The following is a 13,390-nucleotide window of genomic DNA, read 5'->3' on the forward strand; positions in this document are numbered from 1 at the left end:
TTTTGGCATTGAAATGGCTTTGACCCTTCAAAAAAAACAAAAAAAAAAAGGCTTTGACCCTTTTTGGTAGTTGGGCGCGTTGCCGCTGTAAGGCTCACGTCCAGCCACGGCCAGAGAAAAACATGAATACGATGTCTTATAAACCCCTCATCTATACGCCGCGTGTCCTCTACAGACGTAAGTGTTAACTGTAGCATTCTTCGTGGCAGTGAACACGACCTGGCACAACTTGCGCCCCCTTTTTTTTTTTTTTTTTTTTTTTTGTTTGAAAGGACTTGGACCCCACTTTTGAAGCACTTTTGTACGAAGCAGAAGGAAACCTCAGCAAAAGATCTACCGTGTATAAACTGCGTACCAGCTGGCAGCTACGTGGAGTCCCGCCTTATAAATAATAAACTTCTCCCCCCCTTTCTTCGCCTTCGAATTCACAAATCACTCGCACAATCGTTACCTCTGCAAAAGGACCCTTGAAGAAATCAGAAATTCTTGAAAGACCCAACCAGAGACTGAAATCGTTTCATGCTGTTAGATATGACCTCTCCTGGGATATATCGCCCTGTGTCGGAGGAAGTGGAGCACGACATCATGGTGTCAGCTCTCAAGCAAGTGATCAACGGCGGCATTGATGGTCTCACCCAGGATTTGCACCTTCAAATGCTACCACCCGCCGCTCAGAATGACACGTCAGCATCATTCCCTTCAATTGGAGCCAGCGTGGGTGCTGACGCGTGCCCAGTATCCAGGATTAACTGTCCGGGGTTCGATCTCTTCCTCCCCATTACAGAAAGCAACGAGAAGAAGGACAAATCGTCGACAGCGATGACGACGACGAAGAAGAAGTACAGGGGAGTAAGGCAGAGGCCGTGGGGGAAGTGGGCGGCGGAGATAAGGGACCCGAGGCGAGCGGCGAGGGTTTGGCTGGGGACGTTCGAGACGGCGGAGCAGGCGGCGAGAGCATACGACAGGGCTGCATTGGAGTTCCGCGGAGCCAGGGCGAAGCTCAACTTCCCAGAGTCGGACTACGGGGAGACAAGCCAAAGCGCAGCCGCAGAGGAGGCTAAGCCAAACGTAGGGGAAGGGGCGGATGAGTCGAAGAGCAGCAATACAGTGAGTGTGGAAGTGGGAGAGAGCTCTAAGGAAGAGAATGAATTCTGGGATAAGTTCACTGAGGACGAGCTTAGAGGGATGATGACGGATTTGTAGCATTCGCTTTGAGAATAAACAAAACTTGATAAAACGGAGACGTATTAGCATTACAGTATAGTGTCGGATAAGTGACTGCAGGGCAGTTTTTGGGTCCCAGGCAGTTGGAGTCGAATATTAGTTGAAACGTAATTTAAGTTGTGGTTTAAGGTTATAAAATTCCTAGGAAATGGGTCCAAGTTCGTTTGTTGTTTGAATATGTGATTTAAAGATTGAAATTATGTATCTATTAAAAAAAAAAAAAATGAAATTCTTTTTTCTATTCGTATTTTTCATTTCATGGTTGAGCAGACCTCCAAAAAGAAAAATTTGTAGTAGTAGTAATTTTAATTGTCCTTTGCAATCAACATATCTGAGAATTGTTTCTTCATTTCGGACATTTTTTATATTATTCCTGCTTCTGCTAGTTAGCATACCAGGAAAATTCACATAAGCACCAATATATGCATCCACAATGTCGCCAAATGCTAGTTACCTCACTAGCTGTTGTCTTCACTCACAACCTCCTATCATCATCTGCACACTTTAGGGCGGAAATATTGTAATGAAGCACTTACCAGTTCCCTCGACTTTCCATCCAATCAAACTGATGAAAAAGCCTTTCGTTCTCTTCCTTATCCTCATTCGTTTCCATTTTTTTCACTTATTTTTTCTTCTCCTAGCTAACAGAAAGGGAGGAGGAAAAAGGACCCAAAAAAAAAAAAAAAAAAAAACATCCACCCACTTGCTTCCCCCCCTTTTTCCATCCTACCAGAGAAAAAATAAAAAATAAACAGCTCTATTCAACTTTCTTTCTGCAAATGCAAAAACAGAACAAGAGTAATTAGACCAAAAATGATAAAAAGGAAAAACAATGGGAGACATGCAATAAAAAATAAACAGCTCTATTCAACTTTCTTTCTGCAAATGCAAAAACAGAACAAGAGTAATTAGACCAAAAATGATAAAAAGGAAAAACAATGGGAGACATGCAAACCTCATAGTCTAGACTTATCATTACTAACAAGCAAAAAATATGACCTGGATCATTAAAAAATTTAATACATCCATCCCAGGAGATTAACAATGTGGTTTGCAGCCAAAATACAAATGATAGACCACGAATGACTGTTAGGCACCGGTTAACAACAATAGATAGAAGTGCCTATCAACAAATATCACACTACACCCATCCCTCCCCCTCCTTACTGAACAACCTAGAAGACTAAAAATTTGGTATTTACCACCCAGTTGTGCAACCTTCTTTGGGAAAACCGTCATAAACATCTATAGATTCTAGTCAACAAAAAGCACATCTCAACACTAATTGGATCCTACCAATACAATAGAATAGATGCTGCAATAAGTAAGCAAAATTTTTATTTTGAGAAATGCTTCAATCTGATGCCTTTCTCCTCAAATCCAACTTCATGACGCTGTTGAGGTCCCACTATTAGTCTGTTTAGCCACATAAATTTGCTTCATCTTTGATGAGGGAAAGCTTTTTTCTGCACCCAAAGACTGGTTCCTTCCTTGGAACCCCATTCTGCGATGGGACCATTCAGCCCCCGAATTCTTCTGAGAAACCCCACCTCCTCTTTGATAATTATACCCTGAGGAATGACTGTACTGCTGTGCAGACATATTCTTGTGCTGAGCCGACGACGGAGTTTTAAAAGTGGAACTTGTGTTTTGGCCACTGCTGTTTCTGCTACCGCCAGTCTGAACATCAGTCTTGCCACCATCTGTGATGGCGTTTACAGATGAGCTATTAGTGACCACAGCCTGTGCTGGAGCCCCAGTGCTAGTGGAGCTTGATGGGTCTACCAACCCTAGTTCATCCGGCAATTGGGTGACAGTTGCATCAGTTGCCACAGGAAAATTCCGGTTGCTGTCAGAGGGTGTTGAAGATCGGGAGTCAACAAACCTGTTGGCAGTCAATGACTGGTTCACTGGAGGCCCATGGCTAAATGGAGAAGTATGTACACCTTCCACCGGTTTTTGCAATGGAATTGACAGAGGAACAGATTGAAGAGGTGAAGCAGGAACACGCTGCCAACGAGGTTGGACTGACAAGTCTGGAGAAGACTGGGTACAGTAATTATCATCAAACTGTTAGTTATGCCAGAAAGAAAAGTAACAGTGACTATTAAAAAAATATAAAGCAAGATATATATAAATTTAATGTTCTTCCATCTTCTTGCAGCAAACAGTGCCTACATTCGTCGAACTCATATGACAGATCTAGCTAAATGGCATCACTTCTATGTTATCCATCATACTACAATTATACTGCTGTAAACACCCGCTCCCTAAGTTACAAAAATAAAATTCAAAATAGTTTTTTGGGGGAGGTTTTCTTCTCTCTTTTTTTGTGGGGGAGGGGGGTATCATTCTGCCAACCATATGCTTAAAAAAAATTCAGAATCACTATTTCAAACTTTACCTGGAAAGGAGAAACATCAAACATGGCCAAAGGAGAAGGCATCGGCAGAAGAGGTGACCCAGGGGCAAGATGCTGGAGCGGAGCAGGCATGTTCGACGGATTGCGCTGTGCAGAAACCATATTCAAGTTATTTATGTCCCCCTCACCCACAGTCATTGAAGATGATGCAGGATTGTGCTTCCAGTCAGGTTGCTTGCCAGATGGAATGTAAGTGGCACCCATGAAACTCAAGCCAACTTGTCCAAATTGTCCAACTGGTGCAAAATGGTTATACACAACCATGTGTGGAGGGCCTTGAACCCCTGGGATGCCTCCAGGAGGACTGATGAAAGGGCCAGTAAATCCTGCTGGAGGACCATAGAATGAATCTACACCAGAATGGCATTGTTGCCAGGCCCCAAGTGGCCCTGAGCCGGATGCACTACTCTTCTGGGACTGCGATTGGGGAGTAGATGAAGATTCATCATGTGGTCCAAATGCAAAGATGGGACCCCCCAAAACGTGGTTCATCTCATAAAAAGGAAAATGAGAAGGTGGCCCTCCGGGAAAATGTGAAAGCATCTGGCTTGAGGAGTTCTGTGGGCTCGGCAGGGGTGGCCATAAGGAAATTGGCGGGGTCTCAACAGATAGATCAGCAGGAAGAGCAACACTCAGAGATTCTTCAGCCCTAGACTGACTTGCTAATTGCTGATCACCACCTGCACCAGCCAAATAATAAAAATACACTTCAATAGGGTATAAATCATGTTAATAATTATGATGAAAAAAGAAATAAAGAAAGAAAAAACCACCTGCTGTTATTCCATCAATATCTGGTCCAAAACTTTTGGTTTCCGACAAAGAGACAGGGCAAGTACCCAGCCCATTCCCGACAATCTCATCATTACTGATGGCTGCAACAGCAACAGCAGAAGCAGCTGCCTCAGCTTCAGCTTCAGCTTCACAATCCTCTAAGTGATCACAAGATTCAGGGGCACGTTTCTCTTTTTCAAAGAAAAGACTGCAAGCATTCTCAGCTCCAGGAAGATTGTGGGATATTTGGATGTCTGACCGATACCGAAGAGAAACAGCACAGTTGCTAGGAGGGAGAATTGTTGGAGAGGTGACCGCACCTGATAATAAAGATACAAAATGCTTTCAGAATTGAGGCAATTGAAACCCCAAGATATTCTTGAGTTTAAAAGAGAATACATGCTCACCAAATTGGATTTTCTCCCCCGCAAGCAGGGAATTGATTGGGCTTGCACCAGAAGAAAATGACTTATCCTTGGTCAAGATGGATGATGATGGCATGGTGGGCTTGCTAGCTGAGCTATTTTGATCTCCAACAGAAGAATGAGAATCAAATTGTTCAGGCTTCATAGCCTCATCAAGTTGGGTTTGTGTTAGAGCCATAACCTGCCAGACAAGTCAGTTTCAAGTTCTCGGCAGATATAATGACCAAATCATTACAAAATATGATGGGGGTAGAGTAGAATCAGCTGAAAATAGATCAGCGCCTGTTGCTTGACATCGCGTTAAGGATCAATAATTTATGCATTGTCAAGTTCAAAGTAGCAACCATCAATCTTGAGTTTTACCTGATCACTTCCCAAAAAAAAAAAATCAAATGCCTAAGAAAAAAAAAATCATGAACTCTTGGAACTGTGCTATATTAACTTATGCTGCTTACCAGGAAAAAAAGACTTTGTTCGACTCTCACTATCAATACACAGCAGTCGATCTCCAAAATTTCAAGAAAAAACTTTTCACTAACACAGATCCATTACACACGTACACAAAACTCATGCAGCACACATTACATACAGAATACATGCAAAGCGTTACTAGGTGTCCCTAATAGTTCTAAATGCCCAGCCTCACATCAACCACACGAGGGCCAAATATAACAAGATGAGTCCATATTACGAACCAAACTCATGCAGCACACTCATTAAAGTCGGCAAACCAAGGTACTAAATAAAACAAAATTAAGCCCGCACTAAAGTAACATAATTTTTTCCCAGGGTCTAAAGGTGACTTTAATTTGATCAATTAAAATACTGTATTAAGGAAGGGGGGGGGAAAAGGAAAAGAAAAACATAAAAATAGCAGGAGCCTATAATCACACACACACAAACAAAAGCAAAAATAACCAAGTCTTTTCCCTAACTCAAATTTGATTGAGCAACAGAGATTGCAAAAAATAGAATTGACTAGGGACATTGAAAAGTCAGCAACACTTAGTCTTGCATACCTGTTGATTAATTGGTGAATCACCCCAAGACCCCAAAGATGATGTTTGAACATTATCAACAACCTTATTTTTGCTCTCAAATATCACTCCTGGTCCAATGCTCTTTCCACCACCGGTTACTACAGGAATGGAGCTTGTCTGGAGGGACCTGTAACAGAAAATATGAGATTTCCATGTCTAATTCATATCCTTTTGGCAATTTAAAATTTCTTCAGGTGAGTAGATACCTGATTCCCTGGGATCTCATATCAGCTTGGGAATCAGTTTTCACAGGAGGAGTACCAATTGGAGCCAATGGTTGTGACACTATGGCAGCGTTAAATCCAGCTGATGCTTCAATGTTTGCCAAGCGACGCCCCTCAGAGGAAATGAGATCAGGCCGAAGGCTCTTTGACGCTTCTCCACTCGCTGATGCGGGAATTTTACTTAACTTGGCTGGGATGATAGTGTTCTGTGAAGTAGAACGAGGCTTACGTGGCATCTGGTATAAACAACACACTAAAGTAAACACAATATTCATACAATGCAAAGCAAAGCGCACAACAGATTGAAAATGAGAATGCATTTAAACCTTTGAGACCCGAGACTTTGCCTTGCTTTCTTTTTCTCTTTGTTCACGACGATCATTCAGCATTTGCCTCTTTGACCTCACCTCAATAAAGTCATCTTCATCGCTAGGTGCTTCAATGCCAGGTTGCTCAAAAACACGCACAATTCCACTTTGCAAAGAAGCATCAACATCCTCTTCGGAACAAATATTCCTTTTAAGGTTTCCCTCTCCAGAAGGTAGGATGTTCTGACTCTTTGTCAAGGCTTCCTTTCCAGATCCCTTTTCAGCCCTGCTTCCAGAATCCATCTCCCGTGAAGTAGATAGACTTGAGCTCAAGCATTCTGAGTCTAATGTCTGTTGCAATTGCTTATTTGACGCAACCACCTTTCTAGGCACACTTCTTGCTGAAATTTCTGTACCCCTTCCATTGCCGTTTGGCTTATCATCCATCCCAAGGTGGTTAGATGAGACCAAACCAGTAGATTGCCTCTTATCAGCACTTTCCCGAACTCGAAACTCAGTGCGCTGAATATTACGCCGAGGCCTCCTCTGGAATCCACTAGAGTCTGTGCGAGAAGCATCAGCAGCTTGATATGAAGATTTTGGGCCAGGATTTTTAGCCGTGAAGACATATCTTTTCCCTCTGCCACCAGATATTGGCCGTTGAGCCCTTGGCCCACTCAAATCTCTTTCCTTTGAAACCAACTGAGACGCTGCTGCTTCATTTTGATGCTGCCTTTCTGATTCTCTCATATTGGCCAAGGAATTGTAGTTCTTCACAACTGCATTATGGTGCTCCGGATCTTCATCCCGATAATGCGATTCAGACCTAGCACTGTTATCACCAAAATGGGAAATCCTTGCATGACCCTGCTGCATAACACTATTTCCAACATTTTGTCTTGCAGGCAATGAATTCACCTCTTTCGATATGTTCCCTTGAGATAGGTCTAAAGGCGTTGAAACAACATCTGGTTGGTTATCAATTGCAAGAGACATAGCATTGTTCTTCATCAGATTATGAGCAGATGTGTCTTGACCGGTTTGAAGTGGCAGAGGACCTCCTGTGTTCCGATTTAAAGAATAACTGGCTTGAACATTGGGCTGAACAAATGAGATGGCTTGAGGAGCCAATGGCAGTACTCCCTGAGAAATAGGAGATGTATACCTTAGCTGGCCAAACTGGAAGAGAGGAGGCTGTGATGGGTGCATGTGGCTAAGGGATGGGCCAACCTGAGGATGCATATGAAGAGGCATCTGAATTGAGCCAATTTGTATGGCAGGAACTGGAGATGGTATCAGAGAAGGACCAGAAAACAGCCCAAACTGAAGTTTAACAGGCACCTCAGCTTGACTCGGTACAGCAGGTACAGTAGACATGACAGTCGGACCAGATGAAGAATGTGAGGCCAAGTTGATTGAAGATGGAACTGGATGCTGAGCAGACATACCAGAGCTACTAGAAGCCTCCACATGATCTAAAATCTCAGATGCTGCTGAAGTATGAGGAGCATTATTGGGCTGAATAACCAAATCCTGCATTGCCTTCTCAGTTTCCTGAAACATTCTGGAAGAACCATCACCGCTCACCTGAGTAGTGGCATTGACAGGTTGAAGGGCTTGTCCATCACCGCACATTCCATTAAAAGATCCACGTTCTTCTACAGTGCCTGTGGATCCTTGTGATATCACAAAAGTACTTTCTTCATTCCTCGAACTTCTTTCAAAGTCATCATTAGGCATCCCAACTGCAACACCCTCATTGAAGCCTAAAACCAAATTATCAATCATGTGGGGTGACCCTTTCTCCTCTAGATGCATATCTTCGAACTCCTGGTCTCCTTCGTGCACTTCATCTTCTTCCTGGTATCCATCTTCATCCTCGTCATACTCTTCCTGCAACTGCAGCTGTTCATCATTCTCTAATGTCCATTCTTCATCATCACCTGTAGAGACAGCACTTGAGGTAGTCATCACATTCTCTTTCTCAGCTTGGGTGGGTAAGCCAACAGGTTCATTTTCAGGTTCTGACAGGGGAGCATCTTGAGATCCTCCAGCAGCTGATACTACTGCAGAATCTCCAGATTCATCCAGATCATCATGAGAAAGATGAGTTGGAGAATTAGGAGGGCTTGAAACAGAGAGTGAAGACTGCGAGTCACACCTTGGGGTGGCGTTATTATCTAGCTTTGGTTCCTCATTCTCGATATTCTGTCGCTGGATACCAATTATTTCACGTTGTCCAATATTCTCTTCATGACTATCATCATACCCAGTCTGCATGCTAGGCTCACTTCGTGCTGCATGATTGTACTGCATCTCATTTTCCAGAAAAGTAGAAGGACCAGGGCGTTCATTCTCAACCCTGTAGGTCGTCTTGTGCATGGAAGTTAACGATGGAGGGGGGAGAACACGAGGCTGCCTCATGGAATACCGTGACCTCCCAAGGGAATAAGGCCCATCTGACTCTGTATTTGGATACGATCGTTCAGAATCTTGAGGATAAAGACTACCACGAGGACGGCCTTGCCCCCATCCAGCATCACCAAACTTTTCAACAAAATTCTCATGATACTCAGAGTCAATCTCCGTGTTGCTGCCATAATGATCTCCATCCCCAGAAAGGTTCCACCTCTGCCCTCTTGAATGAGTGAAATCATCCATGTGAGGCTCTGGAATCCCACCTCTATGATAAGTCCTAGAAGACATAAATCCAGCTCCTCCATGGAACTCTTTTCTAGAAAAAGATCTTCGACCCACAGATACCTCTCTCCTGGGACTATGGTGACCATTCTCCTGGTCTTGGATAAGGAAGTTTGAGCTGCTCCCATTCTCATACACATCTCTTCTCCATGAAGTAACAGGTTTTCCTCTGTCCATAAAGGCAGAAGAACCATCACTCGAAAGGTGAGGCCTAGAACCAATCTCAAAGGGCCTATTAAGACTGGATGAATCAGAAGATGCTGAAGTTGTAATCCTCTCCACCATTCTTTCACCATCTTCCCAATCACCCAAGTCGGCTAGCCTGGAGGCATCTCTTTCTTCTACCATCCCAGACATTTTCTCATCTGCTGAAGCCAGAGAATTACTTCCTGGCTTTGCTCCTTCAGCCTGCCTCTTGGCAATCCTTTGCTCCAATTCTAAAAGCTTTTGTTTAGCAGCCTGTTTCCTCCTCTCTTCCTCCATAAACATCCTTTGCTTCTCCTCATCTCTAGCTATCCTCTGTTCTTCAGCTTTTTGAATGGCTTCCATTTGTTCTTGTTCTGCTCTCCATGCTGCCTCCCTGGCTTCCTCTTCCAACCTTCTCTGCCTTTCTTCCTGTTCCCTGGCCAACCGTGCTCTCTCCTCTTCTTCTCTTCGAGCTAGCTCTAAAGCTCTTTCTTGCTCTTCAATGATCCGCTGCCTCTCCTCTTCTTGCATCTTCTGAACTCTCTCAAGTTCAGCCTCGAAAGATTCCCTTACAGGATCATGAAAATCAGTCTGTCTAGGCACATCTTTCTTCCTTTTAACCACACCAACAAGACCACCAGAAAAGGGATCCCGTCCATCAAAACCAGTAGCTCCAAAGTCTTTCATGAAAGGGTCCTCCAAATAAGGTTTCTCACTCTTTGAGAGTGAATGCTTCTCCCTACCAAAATTGAGTAGTGGATCATTAACAGGAAGCCCTTTACCACCCAATGAATATGAGGATTTCGATGCTGAGTTATTTTGAAAAGCATCACCCCTGTATTTGTTGTAATGTTCATTGTGGTACCGTTCCCGTGTAGTCCTTTCAGCCCCTCTGCCGCTATGCAGATCTGTACTGTTGTTCCATGGCTGTCTCCCTCCCTGTCTATACCCGATATCTGTTCTTCCAATATCATTATTAGCATTAGCTCTGAATGGTGATGGAGTGTACTTATTCTCCTTAATTGTTTCTCTATTCAGGGTAGACGGCCTCGCACTGACACCATTTCTATCATTTTCAACTTTTGGAACACTAAATCCATCTTTGGGAAGAGAGGCAGCAGCTCGCCATGAGTTTCCTTCCCGCCCATCTTTACCAGGCATTCTGACATCTCTGCCGAAAGGGTCCGCTTTACAGACTTCACTGGAAGAAACCTTTCCAGCTTCATTGTCACGCTGACCCCACCTGTCAAAATGATTATGAATCGGCTTTTGTGGTAAAACACTAACCCTGGGGAAATCAAAATCTCTTTCCCAAGAAGCTTCGCTCCTAGGAAACCCATGATCTCTGCCCCGGTCTGTCAAACCAAAACTCGTGTCACGCTCATCATCAGCCCAATCTGATCTGGGATTCAACTGAACAAGCGGCAGTGGACCTGGAAAATACTCTTCCTTCCTCCGAGCTCGCTCTGACACCCATGAGCCACCAGAACTGTTACTTTCAGCCCCATTCTCAATCAAACCATTCCCAACACCATGATGGGATGACTGCACTTGAGGGCGCATATCAACAAGCGAGCCCAAACGGGAACCATCCCTCTGCTCATTGGATGACTCATCGCCAACTACTTGCTTCTGTTTCTGATTCAATCCATCCTTCTGCTTCTGTGTAGGCCCCGATGTGGAAGGCAAAGCAGCCTGCAAAGAAGGAAAATCCTCGCCCCTCAAAACCGTGGCTTTCTGCGCCACAACAGGAGGTTGAGGCTGACCTGAAGAAGAACCTGGGGGTCCCGCAATGACCGACCGAGCCGAAGGGGGCAAATACACAGTGCTCCCCCTACTCACCCCATCAACACTAAGCACACCCTGGTCGATTCCATCAGTCCCATGATCACTACTGAACCCTTCTTTCTCTTTCTCTTTCTCTTGTAAAGCAATCATGCCCGGCTTTGTCCACCCCATACCAGACGAAGTTGGCCTTGGCCCAGTTCCCGAAACCCCACCAGCAGCCCCACCACCCGACCCCAATGAATCAAACCTCTCGTGCTCCTTTCGCAACGAGGGCAAGTTCAAGGGGGGTGGAATAGAAAGCTTCGGCCCAGCCTTCTGCGAGCTTCGAGGCCTCGTGAGGACCACCATTCCTCCTCCTCCACCACCACCGTGACCACTGGGACGGGTCCGATTCGACCCGTACGAGCTGGAATTAGACGAGTGGTGATGATGAGGAGGTTGCCCATAGGACTTGTTCAGATTCACTGACACAAACTTGGTCCCGACTCCGGGATTAGCCATGGCACGGTCCCACCCGCAACGTAACCGGTTTAACGGATTCGGATCTCCGCCAACGCATCAAAACCCTAGCCCTAATTTTCCCCTCCACCACGAAAATAATGACTCACAGATTGCTATTCCCTTCTCACAGATCTTACGCTAGAAATCGATGATCCAATACAATCAAACCCTAGAAACTCTCTGCCAAACCCTGATCAAAGCAACAACCAACAAATTTAAAAAAAAAAAAAAAAAATCAAAAGCTATGATCGATTACGCAGAGGTTGATTAATTGAAGTAAATAAAATAGTGATCAGAGAAATATGAACAGAGTGTGTCTTGGTTTGGTTAGGGTTTCGATGTGGTGGTAATGAGAAAGCAAAGAGATCAACAAGAAATGGGAGGGGGCGTAGGATAAGGAGCTCACCTCCGGGGGCGTAAGTTAGCGAACGGCCGGGATTAGCGTGCGCCGCGGAGAATCGAGCACGAGAGAGCGTCAGATAGAAGCCCTACTGTAACCGGAGAAAGCGAGAGAGGGAATGAGAGATGAGCCAAGTGCGCGAGAAGAAAGTCTTTAGAACTGTTTTCGTGTCTGGATGTCTTCGTGTTTGTTCCCCTGTATTTTCGTTAATTTTATTTGTTCCCCATAATAATGAATAATTGGTAAATACATCCTTTTATGTATACATAAGAGAACTGCTACACATCCCAAATCTTCTTCTCAAAAGTTAGTTCTCAAATAATATGTCAATATCTCATGAGATTTATTATTTTGAAAAATGTGTCACCAACTCATAAAATGGTGACAAGGTTTAAAACTTTAAATCTGGTTATCCCAACCTAATTACCGGTCCATATTGTATTATATTAATTTTTCAATAAAAATTCACATGTAGCTACTGATTTGATTGAGTTACATGAGTTTTCATGAAATGCAATTTAGAACACGTTTGATCAATTTAGCTAATCGGGCCCAAGCCAAATAAATATTTTTGTAAGCTTGATTAAGTATTTTTCAGCTTCAAAATTTATATAACCTAGTTAGGAGAAGGTTCAAACAGGCTAACTTTGGTGATTCCATAACTTATAAATTCAAGGAATAATTTTAAAAAATTCTGAATTTTTTTATAAGTTTATAGAATGAAGATAGACTAATATGTATTTTTTCTAAATGAAAATGTTTTAAAAGTATGGAAAATTCTAAATGAAATTATTTTGACAAGTTAAATGTTTATTTAAATTAAATTATTTATTTTTGGATTAATTCCAACAACAACATAAAACGGTGTTTAACTATATTAAACACTAAGCTTATTTCTATACAAATATTTTATAAAAATGGATAACCCAATAAAGGTCTTAGTTAAGACCAACCTCTAGCTAGAATCGGAGTATGTTTAGTTTTAGTGATATCCCTTGTCCCTTTTATGCATGTGTTTTATGATATGATTTTATGTTATGCTTATACAAAACTTATGATTATCAATGTTCTAAATTGGTTATGTTTTATGAACGGCATGCTTTGAATTTATTTAATTATAAGCTTTATTAAAGTTCAACCGCTATAATGTCACTCAAATACATGCGGTACTAAAAGAAGGAAAAGTTCATTTTAAAGAAGAGAAAATCGTCTTTCTCAAATTGCCCCTTAACGGGTTGGCGGTGTTACATCCCCATCCTATAACCTCTATTCCTCCGTCTTTTTTCCTTCTAATAAAGTCCCATAAAAAGCTAGCTTTGATGTTGTTATAGTTCTTGGCATTTTAGCTTGAAAGCAATACTCACCAAAAGTGGCAGGAGGCTATTAAGAGTCACATCT

At 43.1% G+C, this 13,390-nt stretch overlaps 2 protein-coding genes across 2 annotated transcripts; one reads left to right on the top strand and one right to left on the bottom strand.

The window, feature by feature from the left end:
• Positions 1–531: 531 nt before the first annotated feature.
• LOC132186547 (ethylene-responsive transcription factor ERF098-like) lies at positions 532–1,263 on the top strand. The gene has a single exon (XM_059600524.1). The coding sequence runs from the start codon at positions 532–534 to the stop codon at positions 1,201–1,203; it is 672 nt and encodes a 223-aa protein (XP_059456507.1). The 3' UTR covers positions 1,204–1,263.
• A 940-nt stretch (positions 1,264–2,203) lies between these two features.
• LOC132186355 (uncharacterized) lies at positions 2,204–12,136 on the bottom strand. Its single transcript, XM_059600286.1, has 8 exons — positions 11,999–12,136; positions 6,436–11,782; positions 6,092–6,345; positions 5,865–6,012; positions 4,828–5,026; positions 4,420–4,740; positions 3,629–4,326; positions 2,204–3,270 (listed from the first exon to the last, which is right to left on the bottom strand). The coding sequence occupies exons 2-8, from the start codon at positions 11,590–11,592 to the stop codon at positions 2,611–2,613; spliced, it is 7,437 nt and encodes a 2,478-aa protein (XP_059456269.1). The 5' UTR covers positions 11,593–11,782; positions 11,999–12,136; the 3' UTR covers positions 2,204–2,610.
• Positions 12,137–13,390: the final 1,254 nt, after the last annotated feature.

This window comes from Corylus avellana, chromosome ca7 (assembly GCF_901000735.1).
Source record: "Corylus avellana chromosome ca7, CavTom2PMs-1.0".
NCBI classification, from domain to species: Eukaryota; Viridiplantae; Streptophyta; class Magnoliopsida; order Fagales; family Betulaceae; genus Corylus; species Corylus avellana.